This window comes from Penicillium malachiteum (genome assembly GCF_028827825.1).
Source record: "Penicillium malachiteum strain IBT 17515 chromosome Unknown utg000001l:1.0-8184562.0:1.0-8186909.0, whole genome shotgun sequence".
Classification (NCBI taxonomy): domain Eukaryota; kingdom Fungi; phylum Ascomycota; class Eurotiomycetes; order Eurotiales; family Aspergillaceae; genus Penicillium; species Penicillium malachiteum.
Window position 1 is genome coordinate 3808405 of NW_026643094.1, and position 25243 is coordinate 3833647.

Sequence of the window (25243 nt, forward strand, 5' to 3'; positions counted from 1 at the left end):
TTCGCGACAGGATGGCTCGAGTAGTCTTGATGCGAGGGCCGCGACAGGATCAAAAAAGGATGAGATCGCGACGAAGGAGAGAGGAACAACACGTTATGGTTTCAGATGTGAGGGGGGTAGAAAATGAAGAAAGAAGCTTCAAAAAGAAATTTGGAGTTAAAACAGATTCACTGGGTGACAATGGTCAAGTCCACCACCCCAAAATGGTACAATTTGGAGCAGTGAATTTGTATGGGAAGAGGACGAGGGCGATACCGTTTCGTGAGACTCAGAATGCGCGCTTGCCCAAAAGGTGGTCGATCCGTCACGTGATACCAATCCATTTTCTGCCGCGAAGCGCGCCGGTTGGTCTGATATCTTGAATATTTTCTTTGCTTGCAGTCCAAGTTCTTTCTAAAATTATTCTTTTATCTTAGGAGAAGATCATTGTGACGCCTGACTGGAGTGGTTACTCTGGGAATGGTGTTTCTATGATTACATTCATGGATGTCATCGGCTCTCAATCATGTGCGAGGCCTTTCGGGGATATCCTGCCTAAGAGCCATAACTCGCACCAACATCGGTTATAAGGTACGTATGAAAAAAGGAGCTCATTTAGGATTTATGAAATTTGAACTAACCATTTGAATATATTAGAATTGGCATTGTGGCGATATTCCATCTAATATAAATCCTCACTACATCTATTACCCGCAAGACATTCGACCTCGTTTCTATACCAATGTTTCCCCTCGTGCTTCTATCTCACAAGCACCGCCTATCGAATCAAAGATAAACAGTGAACAAAGTCAATCCCTAATCGAGGCCAATAATCCATCTACCTCCTTGCCAGCCCACGACTATTCCCAACGTCCCGCAAACAAACGACGTACCCGCAAACGATCAGTCAAATGTTGGCTCACCCCCTCCGAATATCTCTCTGAGTCTCTTCAAAAAGCAGGGCATTCAATTGGTTACGGAGAAGGCTCTATTCGTGCCGCAAGAAATTCAACAAAGGATTCGGATCATGTCATTGTGCCCAAGTCGCTTCTGAAACAAAGTCCAGGGTCACGTTTCGTACGGAGGTCCTTACAAACAATACTTGGACAGTACATACAGGAGGTTGATCCTTTGTTTAAACGCAAGTATGAAGGCGACAGCTCCATAGCTTTGGAGGCTGCAATCGGGGACGTGTTCGGCGCATGCAATTATCGTCACCTTGAAGAACGAGGCTATTGCATCGATGATGTGGTTGCATGGGCTTGGGTTTTGACAAGTCAAGATAATTATCAAGCAGCATCCCGCCTATTTGCTTTGGAGTCAGACCATGAAACTCGAACAAAACACGCCAGTGGGCCTCACGTCCCTCCTTTCCTTGTTTTGCTTTTACTGAAAGAGCAATATTTGGATGCCCATGTCCTTCGGCTATTACTCATTCATTCTTTGCATTTGATGAGCGGGGAGGCACTACCGCCAATTCATCAATTGACACAATCCCTGGAGACGAACCAAGTTTCTGCGATAGAAGGCTCAAGTCCCAAACAGCCTAAAGTGGACGTAACAACATGTATGTTGTTAACTAAACGCTTAATTCTGCATGCGCGGCAAGTCTGGCCCGAGGCTCTTCCTGTGATTGCTCGAGCAGTCGCCCGGTTTTTGACTGTCCCAAGTGCAAATGAAAGTAGGAAGTCAGGGCTGGGTCAAATCAAGGACAGGAGTTTTAGGACCCAGAGTTTCAACTTGTGTCTTTCTTTACTATCCGCCCCCGCCAAAGTTCATCCCTTCCGATCGGCCTTTCTGCAACAGCAGGCTCAATTCGAGCTTCTTCGTGCAATGGCAGCCCACAAGCCTGTTTTCCCCGTTACCCGAGAAGGTTATCGGTCGGTGGTTGCGGTTCAGCTAGCTCACAAAAAGACAACAGCTGAACGTCAATCTGCTGAGTTGAAAGCTCCATCGTGGCCTCCGTGGAAAGAAGAAAGATTGGGCATGGATTCTCATCGAGGTAATGAGGGTCTTCAGAGCCGAGCAATGAACGTATTGTCTCAAATGAAAGAAGCAGGGTATTCTCCTCGAGTCTGGGAGGAGATATCTGCTATCTTGGCTGGCTGGGATACTGATGGGAGCCCAACGGTGCAAACCAGAGCTCTGGCACCGCCGCAGCGGGCTCTCTCACTCCAGAGTTGCAATGACCACAATAACCACGGAGTATGGGTTGCACGAATTCGCGCCACTCGAACTGTCCGTGAAGCATGGGCCTGCTTTTTATCCTACCAGGACCACGGCTTACCTGCCAAAGCTGAGATCTACGCTGCCATGGCTGAGAAATTGATTTACCGCCAGAAGACGGCTAGCAGTAATTTCGACCGGGTTAGCCTTACTCTACCAGGTGATGGACGGGAGGTTTACCCTGAACCAGCTTCTGCTCGCGATATCATTTACGTACGAACAGAGCCGCCTTTATTGGAAGACTTTCTGAATGAGATGATCTCACGTGGTATTCGTCCCTCTGGGAGATTTCTTGCACTTCTCCTATTGTCCGCTCCAGATTTACGCACGGGGTTGTTCTATCTCCAGTCCAGCAACCTCTCGGAGGACCAGATCAAGGCGCTGTGCACTGTGTGGCGGCATCCTTCGGAATACCAAGAAAAGCAAGTTAAGGCACTGGAGGCATTACCTGATAAATTGTTTGGCTCTTTTATCACTTTTCTTTGCAAGCATTCGCCCTTGACAGTTAGCAAATGCGTCAAAGATGTTTTTATGGCGGACCGGACCGACGTGCCGACTCAGTACAAAGAGCCCATTGCTTTTCTACAGATGTCTGTAGAAGAAGGTCCGGAGGGTCACCCACTGGCCTTTTGGCATGCCACTCAGCTGGTCAAACTGCGACAACCCCCTTGTCGCCTGGCCTGGCATAACCTTCTATCAGCTTTTTCCTCTAACTTTTCTGGGGAACGATATGTGAAGCGCCACAAAAAGTATGTCCGCATTTTGGCATGGCATGGGATTTGTGAAGTGTTTAACTGGATGCGAGTCCGCGGGATTGCACCCGGGCCTGCTGATTTTCAACCTTTGTGTGTCACATTCAGCAGAGCCATTGATGCTGGCATCAAGCAACCCGAGCTAGTGGAAAAGGCTTGTACGCTCCATCAATTCTCAACCGAATTGCCGGATATTGATGACCGCGATTACTTTGATGCTCTGGTCGAGGATGGTCTATCGCTCTTGAAGGCTCACTTTGATCAGCTCGTCCTCCCTTCTGCAAAGACATCGGGGGTAGCAGAGCAAAGTGTCTTCACAAATAGCAGCAGTGATAAATCACTCGGCATGCCTGCTGTTCTTCATGTTCCGTCCTACGCCACACTACATAGTTTTGTGCGGGCCATGGGAATGGTTGGAGACGATGATGGTCTGTTACATCTATTACGGTGGATGAGTCGATCATCTGCCTTGCTGAACGAGGTAGCTGAAGATCGTCTGAATGGAGACCAAATGATGCGACAGACCCTGGTGGCGATCCGGATGTACCTGGAGAAGTTACATCCCCAGTTTAATTCTGGCGATCGGATAGCGTCGGACTCTAATTTGGAAGAGGCATACGACATTGTCAGCCGGACACCTGGATGGGAGTGGCCCGACCTTACAGAGGTCGAGGACTACTTGAATGTACAATAGTGTAATTTATTTTTGTCTATAGATCGATGTGAATTGTGATACCCCCTTTGAATGATATACTTGGAATCCTATTACCTTCAAAATTGTAGTTCGGTAGCTCGGTAATCATCGGTCTCAAGCTTTCCCCACACCCCGAAGCTCCCGAGATCAACTTGTAAATTCATGATTTTCCAACTTCACTTGAGAGCACTTGATACCCCCCAAATTTCCTTCTGAGACACCAAACTCGTGATCGAGAAAATCTCGATCTGCAAAGCTGATCCAATGGCTTCCATCCTGTCACCCCGAGTGGCTCGCCTCACACCCCTCGCCCACATCTCCCGCCGAACCGCGCCCTGCACTCGGGTTTTCATATCGCGATACAGTACCAGCTCAGAAGAAGACGTCATCATCACCCAGCAGATCCCCGCCCCAGGCTCTGGTCATGTGCGCGTGCTCCAGTTAAACCGACCTCATGCCCGTAACGCGATTTCGCGCCAGCTGCTCGACACTCTATCCAAGCATGTCAAGTCCGTCGCCGCGGAAGAGGGCAACGGGCCCACACGCGCCCTGGTACTATCAAGCAATGTCGACGCCTCATTCTGCGCAGGCGCGGACTTGAAAGAGCGTGCGAAGATGACTCACGCCCAGTAAGAACCACCTGTCTTTCAGAATTAGTCACTGACATAGCGATGACCTCCTGCTAACACTATTCCCGAATTAGGACCGAAGATTTCCTACTGGATCTCCGAAGCACATTCAAGGAACTCGCAAACCTGCAAGTCCCCACCATCTCAGCCATCTCCTCTATGGCCCTGGGTGGTGGTCTCGAGCTCGCCCTTTGTACCCATCTCCGCGTCTTCGGCTCATCCTGTGCCGTTGGACTCCCCGAAACTCGTCTGGCCATTATTCCCGGTGCCGGTGGCACATACAGATTGCCTGCGCTGATTGGTATGAACCGTGCGCGGGATATGATTCTCACTGGGCGCCGGGTCACAGGTCCGGAATCGTATTTCATGGGGCTGTGTGATCGTCTTGTGGAAGTTTTGCCCGAGGAGGCCACCCAGGAAGGTGTTGCGCGTGAGAAGGTTCAGAAGGAGGCCATTCGGTTGGCGTTGGATATCTGTGAGGGTGGTCCTATTGCTATCAAGCAGGCCCTCGCGGCCATTGAAGGATCATACATGGGCGAAGCCTCTGAGAATAGAGCTTATGAGGGTGTTATTGAGACGGAGGATCGGTATGAGGCGCTGCGCGCTTTTGCTGAGAAGCGCAAGCCTTCTTTCCGTGGACGATAGATCTTGTCTCCTGGGGTATAAAAATTGATATCTATCTTGATTTAAGATGGGCTTGAGGATTCAAGGATTACTGTGTTTGAGTGGTGTTATGGTGCTGCGGACATATTGTCTACTACTTCAAATGTTGATATGTTAGTACCTATCTCTTGTCAGTCTATTTTAATATGTTCAAAGTTAGGACTAGTAGGACTTGGAATATCATTTTGTCCGAAAATTGGAGCCTCCTAAGGCTGATCAATTCGAATGTTGCCCCATGTTCCCATGTTCCTGTATAGCCACCCTTTTCAGCCCCAGGCGCCCGGCTGCCTGCATTAACCCTTTGTTGCCCCGACCCCGATTGACTCATTATTTATAGAAACACATGGAAACAATCTTGAATTGGGTGTGTTGATCCAAGTTCCTTTAACCGATGACCATATTTTGTACAGAGCAACTAGGATTTGATATTGATATAGATGTGGCGTCCAAACTATACCCAATCTGATCTCTTTATGCTGAGTCTGGGGCAATATAATCAGCCCTGGATTATCCCCCATATTCTTTCTTCACGGCTCGGGGCGCTCTCACCTGCAGGGATGCAGGCTCCAATTTACTTGATTCATTTCATTGGCCAGGAACTTCTTTGATGTATGGTGTGACTCACATAGCGCAGATTTCGGGGGCTATATCCAGGGGTTTCAGGCTGCCTTGTGCATCTTCCGGGCACTTAACCAGGGTTCCTGCAGCCATATGCGAGTGCATACAGTACATCTATGGCTCGTATTTTGAACGATCTGATTCTGAGCTTCCAAAATTGGACTATAGATACGAGTATGATCTATCTCAAAGTATCACATATGCCCAGGTGAAATTTGAGGGATTTTTTACTAGACATGGGAATGAGGTGGGTGATAGTACTCTGTACCTGGGGTCTATTTCTTGTGACTCTATGAGTATATAACAGAATTTGGATCAATATTGAAGCCTGGAACTCCATGTAATAATATTGTAATAATAACCCTGAAGATAGTACCTGTACCCTGGCATGAGGCCCACTTAGACCCGTGGCGCAGTATGTAATCTGTTAACCGTCCATGGATCCACTGTTTACCTGGGGGGTCATCTGGATCGGTCAGGGGAACCATATCATCTGAGTAATAACACTCTCTTATATCTTGAATTCCCTATTTATCTTATTTTATTCTTCACCTTTTCATCTCTTTTCATTCCTCTAACTATGCTATACTGTTGCTGAGTCCAGAATGTCTGAACCTCGTCCCGTTAAAGCCTTTGGCTTGACGCAGGTCTATGCTCCCCGCGGTGACCCCACGGTGGATATCGTGTTTGTTCATGGCCTCAACGGCCACCCCCATGACTCATGGACAAGCAAGTCCACAAACTGCTTTTGGCCTGTGGATCTCTTGCCCGAGGTGCTTGCATCCCAACGTCCACGCATCCTAACTTACGGCTATAACGCGAATGTCACTGCATTCACCGATGGTGCCTCGCGCGACTCGATCGTCAGCCACGCAGAAACTCTAGCTTCCAATCTTGCTGCGAACCGAAACCTTCGAGACTGTTCCGACCGACCGATCATCTTTGTCTGCCATTCGCTCGGAGGTTTAGTGGTGAAGCGTGCTTTGATCTACTGCCGAAGCTTGTCCAACGAGCGGACCGAGCACCTGCGTTCCGTTTACGTGTCCACGTTTGGCATCCTTTTCCTCGGCACGCCTCATAATGGATCTGATATCGCGAAATGGGGCTTATTGTTGCACAACATCTGTACTGCTGTCCTTCCCAAGAAATTTATGGAGGGTTCCCCGCAGCTCGTGAAAGCCCTCCGCACCAATAACGAAACCTTACAACACATCAACAGTTTGTTTGCAGATATCATTAGTCGTTTCCACATTTACTTTTTCCATGAGACTCGCTCAACCGATGTTCGTGGAACTAGAGAGATTATCGTGGATGAGGCATCTGCAGCCCCATACATCGAGGGTGTTGAGCGTATGGGTATCGAGGCAGATCACAGCCATATGTGCAAATTCGACGATGAGAATTCAGCGGGCTATGAGGTTGTTGCTGAAGCCCTTCTCCGATACTCTCGACAAGCACCTACCTTGATTGCAGATCGTTGGGTGTCAGAGCGTACCACTCGTACTATGGAGATGAAGGCCAAGGCCCGTGAAATTTACGACGGTAGGCCCAGCATGACCACCGCCATGCCTCCACAGGTTGGCATGCTGACCAGCTCAGGCAGATTAAAGGATCCCCTCACACACAGCACCCCAAATTTCAACACTGGTAGGCACCTTCTTCCCTCACCGGATGAGTCAGTCACCTTAAGGGATTACGAGATTGAGGAGCCTCCTGTTTAATGACCTTTTGATTTCATGGCGATGATTTGACGATATAAAGCTCACGGCCTCCGCTATCTTTGCTATGATTTATTTTATTTTTGCCACTTTTCTCTCACTTCTCATCTCATTCTTTTCTTAATTTCCCCTTATTTTCTCTCTCATTTTTGTATCTAATTATGCTATCGTTTGGTCTGGGATGGCTTCCACCTCTCCTATAAATTAAGCTGATATTATTCAAATTTCTTCTTGCATCACTCGAGGTCAGATATGTGGCTGACTTTGTTCCATTCTAGATCACTCCACCCCAACACTGCCCCTTCGTCCCGCTACTGGTCGTAACTCCCCAGTATCAGATCTGAGCAATAGTGGTGCACTTTACAAATCTCAACAAGAGTTACAGCCTTTTGTTGCACCACCAGGCTTTCACCCCAACGCCACATTCTTTGGCATGCAAAAGGAACTAGAAATTTTACACAATCGACTCTTCAAGGCAAAAGCTCGCGTCGATAAAACTATGGCTGTCCTTATTGCCGGAGTCCCAGGATCTGGAAAGACCCATTTAGCACGAGAGTATGTCTTTGCGCAACGTGGATGCTATCCAGGCGGAGTGTTCTGGATCGATGCAAAGTCTCGTGAGTCGGTGTACAAATGCTTTTGGGAGATTGCCCAAGCAGTCAGCCTAGTGGATATCAAAGACTCTGAAGATCCGACCCATCTAAAAGCTCAATCATATGTGAACTCTGTCCGAACCTGGCTCCAGACACGTCATGAGTGGTTATTAATCTTCGACGGGATCACGTTCGATAATGATGCTGACATTAATGACTTTCGACGTTTTCTACCATGGAACAAAATGTGTAGCATCATTTACACCTCAATTGATGCTACACTTCGCAAAAAGCAGCGCCTGTTTGAACCGTACTGTTTATCGATGCCCCGACTTCGCGTCGAGGATGCATGCCAGCTCCTCTACAAAGACCTTGGAATCAGAAAACCCACGCCCGAGCAGGCTCACCGCGCAAAAGAGATTGCTGAATATTATGAGTGCTTGCCTTTGGCCATTCATGCAATTGGTCACCGACTTAATGCGACAAGCAAGCCCATTGAAAAGTACCATGTTAAACACCAGGTAACTGATAAAAAGCTGGCTGAGCCGTTCCTCAGCATCATGAATGATTTATATCGTTTGCAACAGCGTCAAGCATTGAACCTTATTAACCTACTCTCGTTTCTGGGCCATCAAGTGCCAGTTGGTCTACTCAATTTTGGAAGACATGCTATGTCTGCCGAGAATGCAGAAATATTGACCAGTGCTCAAATTGGGGAGGATCCCGATCTTGATACCACTCTTGGAACTTTGATTCACTACGGTCTTATCGAGCGGATCTCAGGTTCCGATCCATTCTTCGCACAGAGTGGCACCGCACAAAAGTCTGCAGACGAATTTCAGGGCAATCCGAAGCCTCCTGATCTGTCAGAGTCATTGACCGAGAGTAGCCAAGAGGGATTCTTTTCCATCTACCGCGGGAATTTGGCTGTTGACGTGGTCAAGATTCATACTGTCGTTCAAGGATTCTGTCGAGATGAACTACGGATAAGAGATGAGGAGAACAGAGGTGTCACACACAAGGATGACCCCGGTTACTTCGACTCGTGGCTGATTGTGGCTACTCATTTCCTGTGCAAGTCCTGGGAGGCTGCCAAGGACAGAATAACCCATTATCATGACTGTGGACTTGTCCGTGATTTCCGTGAATACCAGACACATGCATCACGACTGGTCGAGCTCTTCCCAAAGAAACAGGGAATCAGCGCCCACCCACCGGTTCTTCGAGAAGCGCGCGAGAATCTGCGGCAACTGATGAAAAGTCTCAGCAACGAGATTGATCGCATGTCACCGAGCTCTTCTCAAGAATATACGCGCAACCAAAAGTCCGTATTTGATCGTTCTAGTAGCTCATCATCATCATTCCCCGAGTCATCCACAGATGAAGGCCTTTCACGCTCGTCAACTTGGGCGTTAACTGAAGCAGGCTCACCTCTTGCAGAGTCCCCAGAGGAACTTCCTGCGCATTCTCGCTTCAAACTAGATCTTTTCCCTCCACCTCCCTTCCGAAAAAATGGATACGAGTCGGAAGAAGGGTATGAAACAGATGGGGAAGCGAAGGAGGCACCTAAGATTTCTCCGGCGTTATCACAGATGAGCCAGGCTACTGAGAAGCCAAGACACTCGCCTCTATCGTCCAGTCCTCCTATTCAAGGTGACAACAATGGAGACTGGAAAGTGGTTGATCGGCACTCTCAATTACGGTCGACCAAAAGAAGGCAACAGGAACGACGTAGGCCAGGAGGTTCTCGTCGACTTCGTGGACCAGCTGCCGCATCAGTTAAAATGTCAACAGCTCAAGGAAAAGGCTCATCCAGTCGCAAGTCTGTGGATGAGGGAGGCAGCTTTACAATCTTAGCATCAGCAGCTGAGCGAGCACTTACGGCTGTTCGTCAATCAAAAAATGGCCAAGCAGTGAGTGAGAATGCGAAGCTGAAACCTAGATCTGCATTGCTTGATGGGGGAAATGGGAACGCCTACGGTAGTGTTATTGCTCATCGCATGCTCGAAGCAGAGCCAAAGCGCCCAGCGCCCATACCTTTACGAAGAGGAGCGGAGCTAGTCGGAGTACAAATGAAACCATCTGTGGAATCACTCGATGGCTACGCAAGTAATGCATTTACCTCGCCACTCTCACATGAGCTGGCCGCAAATGAGCTTACTTCAGAGCCTTTGACTCGATCTACATATAGCGATCCTGGCTATGGTAACTTTACTCTGAATCCGCCCTTCCATGAGCTGGATTTACACACAGCACCGAATTCACATCTCAACTCTCGACGCACATCGCTTGTAACATTCGAGCCGGTGCGAGGTATATCTGCTAGTACTTCTTCACTTCCTCCATTCGGGCCGCCTTTGCCATACGACGAAAATATTACTGTTACAAAATCAGCCCGCTTCAACCCACCGCTGTCACAGAATGTGACCGGTCCGATGTTCATCACACCAGCTCCTCAGACTATGTCCCCTGTCTCCCATCCCTCCGCAATAATGCCTGGTGCCATGCCCCTTTCTTTACCATCTGATGCACCGATATCGCATTTCAACGAACGACCCGGATCAGGACCTGATGCCCTTTCCCGAGCCTCGTCTGGCTATTCAACACAGTCTTGGGCCACAGAGCCAGTCCGTTACCCACCTCGCTTCTCTCCCATGCCGAGTTACCAAGGCCAATTGCAAATTGTGCGGAGCTCTACGCCAATGATCCAGTCACAGACACAACCACAAACACTCTCTGGACGAGCCAGCTGGACTGGTGATATCCCTGTACTGAAGAGTGCTCTCCAATCTGATCTACTGTATCCGGGGTCTCAGCCGTTAAATCATCACCGAGTTGGATCGGTAGATGAGAGATTAAATACCGTCAAGCCAGAATGGGATCTAGATATGGAGCCCGTGCAGATACTCCAAAGTCATCGCGGTGATGTGAGAGATCCTCGCCAACGACTATCGGGACTTCAGATCCCACGTCAAGTGCCCTACCAGCTCTATCATCCCAACTTGTCTGGTCCTAATTTATCTGGTCCCCTCATCCAAGATGGTGGGCATGTCTATGCACCTGCGCCGGCGCTAGAGGTGTATGGGAGACGTGCACGAAGTGGGAGCTCACCTTCACATCCTACTAACTATGATGGGCTAGGTGTAAGATTTGCATGACTTTATTCTATATTTTTCTTATTGCTATAATATCTTTTTTCAATTTTTGCACTTGCATTGAAATGGTTGCTTTTCAAATGTTTGCTTTCGTTAGATACCTGTTTGTTTCATTATCATCAGTTCCTGTTCTGTTGCATGCTCACAAATTCCGAGAAGAGGAGTTGAGATTGAGATTTGGACTTTTATCATACTAAAAGTCTAGAAAGATTAAACTCAAGGGCGCATATAAAAGGAGATGAAAGCATATGAGGGCGTTCAATTATTTTCGAATAATTAAAATGCATTCAACAACTTGAAACCTTCCCTACTTGATAGATAATAATATAGCATTCTAGTATTTCAATGCTTGACTGGCATGAGTTAAATGTCAACTTGGTCTCGGTCTGTCTGACAATGCTCCCCGTATACCTCTAATTTCCTTCCAACATTTTGAACTTGAACGGTCACGGGTGTTCAGGATTCAAGCTGTTACATTAAAGTACAAGCAAGTGCATCATCATGCCCCAATCCCAAGTTCAGCCTCTCAATAATCTCCTCTCTGTTTTCAATGCCGGCCACCTGGGCATGAGCCAAAGCTAGATTGACAACTTGAAAGAACTGAAAACAAAATGCGATAGATAGCACAATCTCGGCCGTTGGTATCATCAAGCACCCTGCAAGATATGGTCCCCAAAGAACAAGCGATAGCTTCCTACATTATGATAAAAACACGTAGATACCTATGCCAGCGAAAACGGCCCATCAATGTATCCATATAGTAGTACTAGTATTGACTATAATTGATTACTGCCACTGGCATGTTCAAGTTCGACTTTTGACAGCTCTTTTTGTCTGTTCTTGGTTAGATATCCTTTGATCCTGGAAACTTGAAGTTTTCTTTATCGTTGATCCATCGATCTTGCCAGTACTTCCTTTTTCTTTCAACTTAAAGGTTCGGCCTTTCATATTCCAAGCCGTAGTATATATGGGGATATTGGTCCATGAATCTTTCTTCACTAGGAGGACCACTGGCAAGCCGCAAGGTAGATGCTTTGATTGATTTGGAGTCCATTCTAAGTAGCCCCGGGTATGGTATAGTATGTTTCAGGTTCAACTTGAAGTGGTATCATTTCAAATGTTTATCAATCATCAATTCCAAGGTTTCAAGTTATTAATACGACTAATATCACCATTGAAAACTTAAAGTGGACCTATATATAGATTTCCAAGAGCCTTTGTCCCCAATTTAATATTTGAAGTTTAAGACTGGAGGGATATAATAGCCTGGCAGCCCTGGGAAGGCACCGAAACGGACACCTGGATACACGTGCATTCAATGTTGATATAGTCTTCCACATATGTAGAGTGAGGATCAGTATCATTACAGAATTGTGACATTGGCGATTTTCACCAAGATTCACCTTTGCTTTGAACATCTTTGCTTTGAACGAAGAGTTTCTTGTCAGTAAGTTGAAATTTATATGTTAAATTATGAGCTATTTTGTGCTCACCATGGAGTGTTGTCTGATTCAAGCTATTTTTAGGGACATAACCGGATATCATCGCTGAATGACGACGGTGCTGGAGCAAATCCCTGGCTCCAGGCCACCCTGGACAGCGGGTATGATGCGTGCGGCAAATTATCTCGCTCCAGCAGCTCGCCATGCCTGGCTCAATACACAGTTCTCCCCGCCAGTAGGTCTGCAACTGACGCATGCGATGCTCTGTCCGGTAGTGAACCAACTTATCACCCACCGGGATGTACTGCTCAGGACCTGCCCACAACTACGGGCACTTACTCTTACACCGATGGACTGGCGGTCAACTGCCGCGACTGAGGGTCTGATCCACCTTTATACAGGTGCCTTTGACTGTCGAGGTGCTTTGCAGAAAATTGAAGGTTGGGTGGGCGACGCTTGGCGACCAGGATTCCCCCCACCACTTCTTGGGACATTGATAAAATCTGTTCCTGCGCTGCCTGTGCAAGATGTGCTGACCGGGGCAGTGTGTGATCATTGAGGCATGCGTAAGGTTTTTGGTGGATTTCTATCGTCGCCCGGGGGTAGGAAGAACAGCAGATGGCAATCTATACAGTGTGTACGGTCAGTCAATAGTGGCCTGGGCAATCCAGGAAGAATGCTCGGAAGGTATTCTTGATGCCCTTATAAGCTGGATGGAGCCCGAGCGTGTCCATCAGTCTATTTCATACTCCGGGTACCCAGCAGGGGCAGTTATACCTCCCGGTGGGCTTTGGCTCATTCATAGCCAAACGATCTTTGACTTGGCGTTTCAGCGGACGCTGAGAAAGTGGCACGAGGATGAGTCGGAGAGGGAGGTGAGGAAAGAAGCCCATATGATGATCAGGCTGTTTCGCCGGATTGTATCACCGGATCCCAACTGGCCAGAGTGGCAAAAGTGGTCCAGTGACAAGGTCTATTGGAATATGGACACTGGTGACCTAGATGTAATATGGTTTTTACTGGCATATGGGGATCAGTCGATCCACTCGGCGCTGCAGATGACAAATATCTTTTATTGCGACGGCATGACTAGTGGTCCAGAGCCGCATTCTAAGTGGGGTTCACACCTGAATATTTGACACGCATGGGCGACTAATAAGCGGAATTTACTTAAGACCTGGTCTGTTTACTTCCGAGTGATAGAGGGGCCTCCATTTTCACGGGACCAGCCTACTGATAATATGGTCATGCCAGCTGGACGGGTCTATAGGCATGTTCACCCAGAAGAGGTCGAACCGCCAACTAAGTGCACAGCATTGATGCTAGCGGCTCAGGTAGGAAACACACCGTTCTTTGAATATCTCCTAGGGCTAGCTCATTTTGCCACGGATGTTGGCCAACATGAGAGTGATTCTTCTCACTTGACTGTTGTCAATTATGCGCTTCGGTGCCGAAATACTGTCGAGGCATGCGTAATGGTTGCAAGGTTACTACGGTGGTTACCCAATGATGCTCACCTGAGATCTGGCGTGGTGATCCCGGGGCTTGCTCGCATGCCGTTTACGAACCTCTGGACTATTCATGGGTATGTTCTGTGTGTGATGGGTATGCTACACTTCCGCCTGGAAGAGACCTATGACACGTTTACTACTATTGGGGCGATGGGCGCCCTACGGTTTTTGAACAGGGTGATAGCCGAGTGCCGACACCACCAGATGCTGATCAGGCAGATATATCTTTTTATGGCACCGGGCCAGAGTGCGGGCTACTTTGCTGGCCCACAGCATGCTATGGTGCTAGGCCGCGCGGCAGGATTGGGAGGTCCGGGTTTACTACTAAATACAACAAGTGTCTTTGACGTTAACAACTTCCGTATGCCATTAACAGCCTGGAGGCCGGACAAGCCACATTGAACTCCTCGCCCACTCTGGCTGAGGTCCCCTGATGATATCTAAAGAGCATATAGCCAAGAGTATCTAATTGGTCTTGATGTGGAAGAGGGCGGCTTAGTAGCTAATATTTGAACAGCTTGAGATTTTCTTGAACGATTTAAGATACTGTGGGATTATGGTATTTGCCAATGGGCTGGCTGTTACTATGTAGTATGGAGCGATTCAAGTTGAACCTTGGAACATTTGATGGATCGAAAGTTGAATAAGACCGGGAGGAGCTCAAGCAAAGTTTAAGGACTCGGACATACTTATACATGTAGATAAGAGGCTCCAAAGTTCTGAATGAAATTCAATAAGTTCAAAATGTTATATATAATAGTGTTTCTCTATAGTAGTAAGTATCATGCTAGATTGACAACATTCGAATAGAAGCGAAGACTTAACTTGAACTGGAGCCTAATTTGCATATGTGATGTCGTCCGCTTTAAGTTCTACCTAGGTACTTAAAAACTCCAGGCTTTTGGTCTGAGGCCCTAAATACTAACATTGAATATTGCTCAAGTGCTACCCATAGCAATAAGCAGGCTTGGCCTAAAAGTTTGAAGCCATCAATACTAGTAAACCATCCACTGAACTGTGCTCTGATTTACACTAGTTAGGGTTCAGCTCTGACTCTTCACCTAGTTTCTCAAAATGGCACCTGGGCCATTGTTAACTTGAACACTATAAAAACCTTGGAACTTCAATAAGTTTTCAGAGCCCTGGAGCGTAACCTCAAGTGCTCCAGTTGAATACATCTTGTTCAAGTTGTTCGACCCATGGAACTTGAATCCTACTAGTAATACTCAAGTTCGATTTGGGACAACCTTGTTTCACAAACTAATAAAGTCTATATGAGATATGCTGAAGGAGGAATGGGAGCATTGTGAGTGGAGTAGATTTGCAGTACATGAGTTGTAAAGAGAAGCTATCTAATACCGGAAGTCCAAGCGAGAGGCCTATTGATTTTCCTATTACAGCAGGTACCTCTTCAGGGCGTGCTCGGGCCATAAACATCCAGTCTCGGACTTTATCTGCACGCTGATCCATCGAAATACGCGAACGATATATGTTTCGTGCGAGGGAAGAGAAGACGGCTGCTGTAGCAATTCGAGGACACTATTTTCCCTGCTAGTGCGACGTGCCAGTGGCTCCGGTTCCGCGGTAGCTACTACCCAGTCTGCTATTGCAGAATAGAATTCCGCTTATGCAGTCTGTATCTTTTTACACCGCCTGGGCTCGATACCTTCACCTACTGCGGGATCGATGAATAGGAAGCCAGCAATCAGCGCAAGCATAGGCTCAATGTGTGAACAGGGCCGTGCCCCTTCCGGCTGGTCAGGACGCTGACGACTAGTATCGCAGGTGTCAGAACAGCGGAGATCATGGGGAAGCTTGATGCGTGCCCGGCGAAACCACCTCTGGGCCTTGCCAACGACCTCGGCGGGCTGCTTGCAGTTGCTGAGAGTATGAACACAGCTCCCTTTGTATCCTCGCGACATGCATGGCCAGCAGTAAGTATTCCATACATTCAGCCCTCTCTCAAGCTCCGAGCTTGGCTGGCAATACTTGAATCGGCGTTGATGGGCCTGGCGATCGAGGGTATACTGGATATGACTAGGGATAAGGGGATCAGATAGGTTGGCAAGGGCCACGGATCCCCGGTAATCGCGATCAGACTGAGGAGGGTCAGACGGTGGGCTCTCATCAGGCTGGGATTCTTCTTCAAGGGTCTCCAACCAGTCTTGATCGTCTTCGCAGTCACTTTCATCATCGGAGCTCTGAGAAGTTGACGGAGGATCACACCAACGCTGGTAGACGGCTCGAGCAATTGGGAGGGCCTCAGCGAGAGGCATCTCATGATCGGGGCCAGTGAGGTGATCTTGAATGTCGATAAGGCAAATTGCTTCACGACATGGACGACAGGTCAGTGGATTATAGCCTGGAGCCATCCAGAAGAGCTCCTCGGCTACTATGGAGGGATCGATGGCCATAATGGCAAGAGGATGTGGGGTTCAAGTTGCTGGTTGAATATTGAGGGAGCGTTGATTGGATTTGAAGCGAAAGAGGTTCGAATATTCAAGTTCAAGTTTAAATGTTGTATCACAACTTGAACCTGACAATTCCCGTGGTTGGTATAAATGGGATTAATAGAAAGATGGGACGGGATCGGTCAGAGACTCGGGGTGTTGTGAAAGGCTTCAAGTTGTCGCTTGCCCTTTTTTCTTCTCTTTAGGCCATGTGTAAGTTAGAACCTGTAGATATTTCTTTGTTCGCTTTCAATTACTTTTGCATATACTTAGGGTTCGAGTTCTGGGTTATTCTTTATCCAAGTTGTAAAGTGGGAATTTCTCGTAAGGGACATTCTACCATTATAATATGTGGATATAAAATAAAATTCAAGTTGACTTATATGAGTAATATTTGAACACTGATAAAGATATAAATGGAACTACTAATAATATCATGATGAGGATCTTTCAGTCTGATCAAAGCGGAGTACTCATTGATTAGGCTTATCTAGATTGGCGGGGACACTTCAAGTTACATTGCATGCACATGTGTCCTCGAGCCCCTCATTTCTTTCATTTCTTTCATTATTTCCTAGTTCCTTTATCCTCAGAATGATTCAATATACTCAAGTCGAGCTTCTTACTCTCGATGGTCCGGCCTTTCGTCGTGTTTCAACAGCGCCTCCTCGTCCGGCCACTGACGAGGAGATTCCCATTATCGATCTAAGTACAATTGATGGCGACCTAAAGGCTAAAGAAACAATTGCGACGGAAGTAAAGGCCGCAGCGGAGAATACCGGCTTCTTTTACATCAAGAATCATGGGATCTCGGAGGAACTGATAGAAAGAGCTCTCACAAATGCCCGGACTTTCTTTGAGCAGACAGATGAACAGAAAGACCTAGTGTTCCATGCAAAATTCAAGAATTCTGTTGGATACCATGGAGTTGGAAGCTCGCAAATCAACATAAAGGAAACAAAAGGTTTACTTCCTCTCCAACATGTGACTAGCATGGGTTGCCTGGCTACCATATCATAACATTGCTAATTACATATCAAACTCACAGACCGGAAAGAGACCTTTACACTCCGCTATAATCCTATTAACGACCCATCGATAACCGATCCAACAGCTCTTCTTCAGAATGAGAAGTATTCATATGGCGGCGACGATTCCCTCTGGAAGGGAGTATCTCACCTTCCAAGCTTCAAAGATACCACCATCGAATTTTGGCAACGTCGTCTTACCCTTGCCCGCAAAATGATCCGTATCTTCGCACTGGCACTCAACATGCCGGAGAACTACTTTGACGAAGTCACCACACATCCAGGTGCTGACGCACTCTACGTGCACTACCCCGGATCTCCAGAAGCCATATCCCAGGACGTCGATGCAGGCCGTGACATTGACGTCGGAATTGGCTCGCACACCGATATCCAGTGCATCACACTTCTCTGGCAGGATATGTCTGGAGGTTTACAAGTCCTCTCAGCTAGTGACGAATGGCTCCATGCAAAGCCGATTCCGGGAACGCTAGTTGTCAATATTGGAGACTTTTTGCAGCGTCTCTCGAATAACAAATTCAAGTCAACGGTGCATCGGGTTTATAATCGGCAGACAACGTCACGGTACTCGATGCCGTTTTTCTTGGGGTTCAATCCGGACTCTATCTGTCGGGTTGTGCCGTCTTGCATTGATGAGGAGCATCCTGCTTTATATGAACCTATAACTTGTGGGAAGGTAAGAATCGAATTATTATCTCCGTTTAATTTTTTGAAATGCATGCTGATTGAAGTTTAGTGGCATCGAGATAGACTTGCCCTTGCAGGCTCGAAGGGGAAAATGTCAGCAGCATCGTGATGAACCTGATATAGCACATTAAGTGATTGGATATCAATTTGTGATTTTTAGAACATATACAGCAGCTTAATTCTCATTCCAATTAAAGCTTTCAACTATAGCTACTAGTAATCTGAAACTGTTGTAAATAAATCAAGTGAGAACCTGGGGTAATCTAGTGGACCCTTAATCTGCACAAGCTCCGCTCTTAATTAAGCTACAGCTTCATTACAGTCGGAAAAGACAACCCAGTTGAAAGATGCTGTGGCTTACTCGCTACCATTACATTGTTTAATGCAAACAAGAAAATTAAACTCTCAACCTTGGAAGTAATGCTAGTGATAAAAACTTGGCAGCGCCGGACCTGGAGTGTGACCGATAATCGACGTAAGAGATCATGATGTGATGCCAATGACGTCGTGATGCCAGGAATCAACTAAACCGGAACAATTTACTATAAAACCCAGCTAAGCGGCAAATTAACCTAGGATTTCTTACACATTGAATTGATCTCTCTAATAATTCAAGCTTGAACCATCTATCTGGAAAACACTTGAACTTTTCATTCTGGCACTACGCTACATCCGCACATAACGACCATCATGTCAGCTACACGTTTTATGACACTCGCCAAGTCCCGCGTGGCAACCACTCCTTCCACAATTGCTGTACGATCTATCTCGTCGACAGCTAGACTTAACAAAGGCCCCGTCGATGCGACTAAGGACACCCTCAAGAAGGCTGATCGGGTAGTATCTGATGTTGCAGTAAAAGGCATTAACAAGGGCGGTATGTGACTTGCACATTCAATCATCAGTATCCTCGATATGAACTGTAGCTAATACCATGATTGTGTATCTAGAGCAAGCTGCCGGCAAGATTAAGGAGGTCGTCGGCGGTGCTGCAGAAGATGCTAAGAGCAAGGCAGGCGATGTAAAGGGCAACGCATCCGAGTACGAAGGCAAGGTCAAGGGAACCGCCGAGGAGGCAGCTGGAAAGGCCAAGGGAAAGGCACATGAGGCAGTTGGCAAGGCTAAGGAGCATCTCGGCTGAGTGGTCTTCATGCAGTCAAGTTATGTGTATTAATACAAAGTCTGTACATCAAGCAGGAACTGTTACGTGCTTGCGACATTACTATCAAAGAAGAGAAAAAGAGAATCAAATATGTGCTAAGAATAAAGATAAAACCCTCCAATGAAAATGCAAGTAAATATGATCGGTATCATTAATCCAGCTCTTCAATACCTTGCATGCCACCTAAATCATCCCAGAAGCTGCTGAAATCAACATTCTCTTCATTGAACATCTGCTGGGCCTGGACCATGGCAGCCTTTTGCCGTTCTGGGGTGAAACCACCTGGTTGTGAACTCTCCCATTGAACCAACTCGACCCAGCGGAAGAAAAGGTCCTCCTTGCCCATGGCAGTCAGCTTATCCTTGAAAGCCAGGATTTGATCTCGCTGCACTGTCCGTTGCTGACCAGTTGGAGAGTTCTCATCGCCAACACGCCAGATCAACCACCCATCAGTATCGGTATGCACCAGCACAGCGGTGCGGAACTCATCCAACTGCACACCATCGCCCTTCTTGATGCGGTCGATTAGACTATGGGCACAAACCATGGCGGGATAATCCAGGTTCCAGTCCTCATCCACAAGCAAATATCCCGTTTTTCCAATACGCTCAGGCGTCACGGCAGCTACTATCTTATCACGCATGGCCTCATTTTCACGAATCCACTTATTCCGCTCCAGCTTCTTGCTCCAACTGCGGTTACTGCAACGGACGATGACTTCTCGATCCTGGAACCCGATCGCACGGCGCCAGCGCATAGGACCGAGGACGAAGTTAATGGGCCAAGCTAGGAACTGCATCACGAGGACATAGTCGATGAAAACCATTCCTGTCCGTCGGAGAGTGAGTTGAGCTTTATCAGTCCATGACGCGGAAGACTGATCCACGGCTGCAGGACTGTCGAAACCGAGAACCGTCTGTATCAGTGCTGGGTAGGTGAAAAATCCGAAATAAGCACGCAATGCGATCGCCAAGGCTACCACGATGTTGACCACCAACGGAACGAGGAAGGTTTGCCATTTCAAATCGGGGGATGTTGTGTCGATATGGATGAGGTATACCTCGTCTGAGGCTAAGGGTTCGACGAAAGGTTGTAGAATGGAGGGGACTTTAATGAAGGGAGGAATCGGACCAGAGGATGCGGAGCTTGGTGTAGAGGAGCCTGATGAGGTCGGAGTTGACCCGGTGGTCTTTCGACGGGAAGCTTTCTTCGCCATGGTGATATGAATTTGTTATGCGGATGGTCGGAGGATATGGGAGTTTGTAAGCTGGGGTATTCCCTTTTACCAGGGCTGCGGTGCACCCTGGTGTTGAGCTTCGTTTTATTCGAAACACGAGGTTGTAGATGATCAAAGCAAGTGCGCGGGTCACATGTCCAAGCGGGTCATCAAGAATGTTCGCATGATTCAACAGAGATCAAAACATAATGAGTGACGAAGCAACGGGAATTAGGAATCATGCGCGTTTAATGGGTAGTAGGTAGTTAATATGTAGTAGTTCAGAGAAAAGTGATGAGTGAAGAATGTTAAAATGGTTTATCGAGGTAAAATTCCACATTATCGTTGATGCTGCTACTAACCTCATCGGGCAATGCGGGATCTCCATGTTATTTACTTGAACTTGCAAGTTATTCCCTTCAATCCCTAGATGGTCCGGCCCTCAATCTTTTCGCGTAAGGGGGATACTTTGCTTTTCTCCTGAGTTTACTCCCTGACGCTATGGCAACCTCTCGCGACGATCGAATCGCGCTAGCGCGTCATAATTATCCCCAATCACCATTCAATCGCACGCGTGAACGAAACTATGAATTCAATATGGATCCCAACCTTCCAACTTCCCCCAAACAGAATGACACTCGAAATCGCCATACTTATCGAACGGGTACATTAGCCGGAGCATATCGAGCGGCATCGCGAGCATCGTTGGAGGAAGGCATACAGCTAGGCTCGTCCCCTAGTCCTCGACAGGCTCGAAGGCCATTCGGCGCGTTCTCTCCCAAATACGAGACCTCAAATACCCCGTTAGAGCTGCATGATCCATATCGAAGAAACGAAGAAGACGGAATACCTGGAAGTCATGCATTATTTGAAGGGTTGGGTGGATCACGTCGTGCTCGTTCCGGAAGTCGAACAAGCCGCACGTCATCTCACACGCGGGACCATGACTACGGTGAAGTTGTTAATCATGGACTTGCAATTTCAGAGGCGAGCCTCTTTAGCGAAAACGAACGATATTCCCCTCGCCGGAGGACCTCAGACTACACCAAAGACGAGCAGCGCCTGAGACGTGTGACGGGCAAGGATTCCCCGGTGTTCAGCAGAGCCAAGGTTGGAGCTCGAGCAGCTTTAACGGCGGATAACCTCCAGAGGCGGGAAGATGAAGTTGAAGAGGTTGAGAGTCAGCATGTCTCAGAGGATGACAACGAAAATGGCCCATCGTTAAATCTGCCAACTACCTGGGGAAGCCGAGCAAATCGCCGACAAGAATGGCTTCGAAATGTCAGCGATCGTAGCGTTTCAGACCAATCGAAAGAACGAGAGGCGGAACTGCCAAAACCGAAAACATCTGAGATTCGACCAGAAACAAACACAAGACCAAAGGATACCTCGATCCCTAAGTTTCGTACTTCTCCACGTGCGCTGGAGCGGCGCAACCCAACTCGGAATATCCTTGAGGAACGGACTGTCAATCCTCCTGTACAGCAAGCGCCAGCATTTACATTTACAAATGGTGGAAATAATATGGGTTCACGTCAACATTCACCCGAGGATGGTGATCCCATTCCAAATACCCCCATTGTTGTCTTCAAAGGCTCTAATTATACCAAGCCAAACCTACCGAAGCGAGACTCGCAAGACCTGCTACGCCGATTGTCAAGAACCGAAAGTCCAAAACTGGAGCAGGTGCAGACCCCAGATCCACCGAAATTGTTTGAACGCCGCATATATGATAAAACACCTCGAGTAACGGGTGCATGGATCGATACGCCTATGACCGAGAAAGTTGCTCAACTTCCGGCCGATCTTACCAAAGACATTGTCTCTCCTCCTGTGGTTTCACCTCCCGTGGTCTCCAGCAATGTTGAAGCCCCGGTTGAACAAATCAAACCCCCAGTACAAACTCAACCCAAACCTAAGAGTCAGAAGAATGAGTCAGTCTGTACAAAAGAGACTCCGACTGAAGAATCACAGCCGTCGAAATCATCGAAACATACAGTTGTTCGACCGAAGCTACCGAAAAGTGGATTGGAAACCGTTATCGAGGACATGAACTCTGGGAAAGAGTCATTCGATGTGTCAGATGACACTATCGAGTCTCTCCAGGCAATTATGGACGATCAAAGCGCATTGAAAACAGAGGAGGAGGAGGAAGCAGCATACGAGAAGGAGGTTATTGAAAAACTGAAACTAGCTGAGACAAATGGGCAGAAGTTGTATGACACCACACGATTGGATGACAAATTGACATCCCTCAAAACACATATCGAACAAGTGAAGCATGGTCTCAACCGCCTGGAAAACCATGTCGCTCGGCAGGATTCTATCATATCACAACCTAGCTCCTCAACGACCAAAGAAAAGGAAACCAAAGAGAAACCCCAGACTACCCACTCGCACACAATCATCGAGACCTGCAAGCACTGTGAATCAAACTCCAATGGGCGCATCTACGCTGCAATCCCGCTGCCTCGGCTCTGGAAAAGAAATCCATCTACCAGACGCCGCCAGCTCACAAAACTTGGCTGGTTCACCTTGGTATCATTCACGTGGTATGTCATCGAATGCACGATGATTGAGCTGTACAGCCACCCACTCTATTCGGACACCTGTGAGGGCTACTGTCTTCAACCTGATGCCCCTGAATTCCCATGGGTGACCACCACGATGTTATGGCGATGGTCTCATTTGTCGACCGTCCTTATGCCTGTTTTCACGGTCATTATAGCTATGGTTCGTCTTTTTGCACAGCTGCTGGGTCTATGGGATGGGTATGTCGATGAACCAGGACAATTGGGAAGTCTTATTGGTGAGATCAGAATCAATGGTACCCCGGTCTCGTTTCCGTGGCTGTCATCACCGACTTCTGAAGGCATTCCACCTCCGCAGGAGCCTGCGTGGACGCAGTGCAGCGAACCACCGCGTGTGGAAATGCCTGTTACTTGGGGGGATGATCTGCCTCTGCCTTCGATGGATGAGGATGAATATCTTTAGCTATGTTCTAATGGCACTGGAATTGTATTATGATTCTTGGGCGGTTGCTGGGAATACCTTCTGCTTTTTTGAACATGAACTTGAGGTGATCTAGCAGTAGCGCATTGTTGCTCATTCAAATGTTAATTTGAGGCTCATGAACACTGACTATTACCTAGGTAGCCTTGTCAATCCAAATGTTTGTTATTACTACTTGTACCTTCAGAAATCTTTATTCCTCTCGTCATACTGGCGATTCGTAAAACAACTTGAAGGTCGCGATGGAGTCGGATGAATGGATCTGATATATCTTCCCATGTGCGTATAGTATTGGTACCAAAATACTATTACACCTCTTTGACTACTCCGATTCAGATACTGGAGGTTCAAGTTTTTTTCACAACTTAGAATGTTCAGGTTTAGTTCCATGGTTAAAACTCGTTGGAATATAGTCCATTTAACACTATATGACTAACTAGGTCTTATGTCGTCTGACCCGGATGAGTCGCGTGGGTAATTCAAGCTAAGTCCGAGACCGGCTTTATCCGCGAGGGGAAACTTGAACTTGAACTCCTCACTTCAAGTTCTCCTCTTCAACCAATTTCATTCTAGGAGTACCGGCAGTCACCGTTACTCCCCTAGAAAACCATGGGATCATGTTCAAGAAGCCAAATCTTCTGCACTATGGCGGCATCCAGCTCCTAAGCTTCCAACCTACCGTTTCGCCACATGCCCACATTAGCTTCATTCCATCTCCGCGAAGCTATGCGACCATATCAGATACCTCGGGACCAGTCTACTCGTGGCCAAAATCATCCTCATTTACTCCATATGAGGTCCTAAATATCCCTCGCAATGCCGCATATTCAAAGACCCGCTACTACGACCTCGTAAAGCTCTACCACCCCGACCGCCACAGCAAAGACGTCACCGAAGAAGTCCGTCTCCACCGCTACAAGATCGTAGTCGCTGCCCACGAGATCCTCTCCGATCCTACAAAGCGCGATGCATACGATAAATTTGGTCTGGGGTGGAGCTATTCTCCCGGCCAGACCCTACGACTGATCCCTTTGGCCCAGACGCGGGTATATACACAAACGCAACATGGGAAGACTGGGAACGATGGAATAATCGGAACAACCCTAAACAGCAGAACATAATAGACCACCGTACGTTCACACGGCTAGTTATCCTCCTTGTATTATTCGGCGGTGCCGTGCAGGCGTCCTGGATCAGCCAAATGAACACGGGGTATGAGCAACGCCTTCGCGAGGTGAGTGCGGACTCGATGCGGTTTTTGTCGGGACGGAGACAGAATACTGTGAATCAAATGGCGTCGAATGATGCAAGAGTGCAGAACTTCTTGATTCGTAGGGATCCGACGGGTTCGGGTCTCAAGGATGATGAACAGCCTGTTTATCAGAAGGAATTGCATCCCAAGCAGGGTCTTCAAGACGGCTCGGATACTCGCTCGGGTGTTTCTGAGTCAAAGGAGCAATCCAAGACCGAGTCTACGCTGCATTCAGCGTTGGAGCGATCCGGTGATTCAGTTGAAACTTGATACAAGCTGTCTTCAGAGTCAAGATTGCCTGTCTGGGAACTGGAAGAATTGTATATACACCATCACATCCTAGTAACGCATGCATACGACAAATACAAACATGATCATTCGGATATTGCCATTTATCCTCGAATACCTAGCTCAAGTACATGCCGGCACATGTGTAAA

The 25243-nt window shown here is 47.6% G+C and overlaps 11 protein-coding genes across 11 annotated transcripts; 9 read left to right on the forward strand and 2 right to left on the reverse strand.

Annotated features, from left to right (window-relative positions):
- Window positions 1-486: 486 nt before the first annotated feature.
- On the forward strand, window positions 487-3651 carry N7483_001437 (uncharacterized protein; the record flags this gene model as incomplete). Its single annotated transcript, XM_057084874.1, has 2 exons — window positions 487-570; window positions 637-3651. 2 exons carry the CDS (start codon window positions 487-489, stop codon window positions 3649-3651), a joined length of 3099 nt encoding a protein of 1032 aa, XP_056951023.1.
- A 264-nt stretch (window positions 3652-3915) lies between these two features.
- N7483_001438 (putative mitochondrial methylglutaconyl-CoA hydratase (Auh)) lies at window positions 3916-4925 on the forward strand (the record flags this gene model as incomplete). The annotated part of the gene is made up of 2 exons (XM_057084875.1): window positions 3916-4280; window positions 4355-4925. The coding sequence occupies 2 exons, from the start codon at window positions 3916-3918 to the stop codon at window positions 4923-4925; spliced, it is 936 nt and encodes a 311-aa protein (XP_056951024.1).
- A 1241-nt stretch (window positions 4926-6166) lies between these two features.
- On the forward strand, window positions 6167-11030 carry N7483_001439 (uncharacterized protein; the record flags this gene model as incomplete). The annotated part of the gene is made up of 2 exons (XM_057084876.1): window positions 6167-7208; window positions 7558-11030. 2 exons carry the CDS (start codon window positions 6167-6169, stop codon window positions 11028-11030), a joined length of 4515 nt encoding a protein of 1504 aa, XP_056951025.1.
- Window positions 11031-12578: 1548 nt separating this feature from the next.
- On the forward strand, window positions 12579-13028 carry N7483_001440 (uncharacterized protein; the record flags this gene model as incomplete). Its single annotated transcript, XM_057084877.1, has 1 exon — window positions 12579-13028. One exon carries the CDS (start codon window positions 12579-12581, stop codon window positions 13026-13028), a length of 450 nt encoding a protein of 149 aa, XP_056951026.1.
- Window positions 13029-13710: 682 nt separating this feature from the next.
- Window positions 13711-14382, forward strand: N7483_001441 (uncharacterized protein; the record flags this gene model as incomplete). Its single annotated transcript, XM_057084878.1, has 1 exon — window positions 13711-14382. The coding sequence occupies one exon, from the start codon at window positions 13711-13713 to the stop codon at window positions 14380-14382; it is 672 nt and encodes a 223-aa protein (XP_056951027.1).
- Window positions 14383-15605: 1223 nt separating this feature from the next.
- N7483_001442 (uncharacterized protein) lies at window positions 15606-16394 on the reverse strand (the record flags this gene model as incomplete). The annotated part of the gene is made up of 1 exon (XM_057084879.1): window positions 15606-16394. One exon carries the CDS (start codon window positions 16392-16394, stop codon window positions 15606-15608), a length of 789 nt encoding a protein of 262 aa, XP_056951028.1.
- A 630-nt stretch (window positions 16395-17024) lies between these two features.
- Window positions 17025-18272, forward strand: N7483_001443 (isopenicillin N synthase family dioxygenase; the record flags this gene model as incomplete). The annotated part of the gene is made up of 3 exons (XM_057084880.1): window positions 17025-17427; window positions 17479-18152; window positions 18213-18272. 3 exons carry the CDS (start codon window positions 17025-17027, stop codon window positions 18270-18272), a joined length of 1137 nt encoding a protein of 378 aa, XP_056951029.1.
- A 581-nt stretch (window positions 18273-18853) lies between these two features.
- On the forward strand, window positions 18854-19304 carry N7483_001444 (uncharacterized protein; the record flags this gene model as incomplete). The annotated part of the gene is made up of 2 exons (XM_057084881.1): window positions 18854-19040; window positions 19114-19304. The coding sequence occupies 2 exons, from the start codon at window positions 18854-18856 to the stop codon at window positions 19302-19304; spliced, it is 378 nt and encodes a 125-aa protein (XP_056951030.1).
- Window positions 19305-19476: 172 nt separating this feature from the next.
- Window positions 19477-20541, reverse strand: N7483_001445 (uncharacterized protein; the record flags this gene model as incomplete). Its single annotated transcript, XM_057084882.1, has 1 exon — window positions 19477-20541. The coding sequence occupies one exon, from the start codon at window positions 20539-20541 to the stop codon at window positions 19477-19479; it is 1065 nt and encodes a 354-aa protein (XP_056951031.1).
- A 501-nt stretch (window positions 20542-21042) lies between these two features.
- N7483_001446 (uncharacterized protein) lies at window positions 21043-23535 on the forward strand (the record flags this gene model as incomplete). Its single annotated transcript, XM_057084883.1, has 1 exon — window positions 21043-23535. The coding sequence occupies one exon, from the start codon at window positions 21043-21045 to the stop codon at window positions 23533-23535; it is 2493 nt and encodes an 830-aa protein (XP_056951032.1).
- A 635-nt stretch (window positions 23536-24170) lies between these two features.
- Window positions 24171-25075, forward strand: N7483_001447 (J domain-containing protein; the record flags this gene model as incomplete). The annotated part of the gene is made up of 2 exons (XM_057084884.1): window positions 24171-24537; window positions 24594-25075. 2 exons carry the CDS (start codon window positions 24171-24173, stop codon window positions 25073-25075), a joined length of 849 nt encoding a protein of 282 aa, XP_056951033.1.
- Between the last annotated feature and the right edge of the window lie 168 nt (window positions 25076-25243).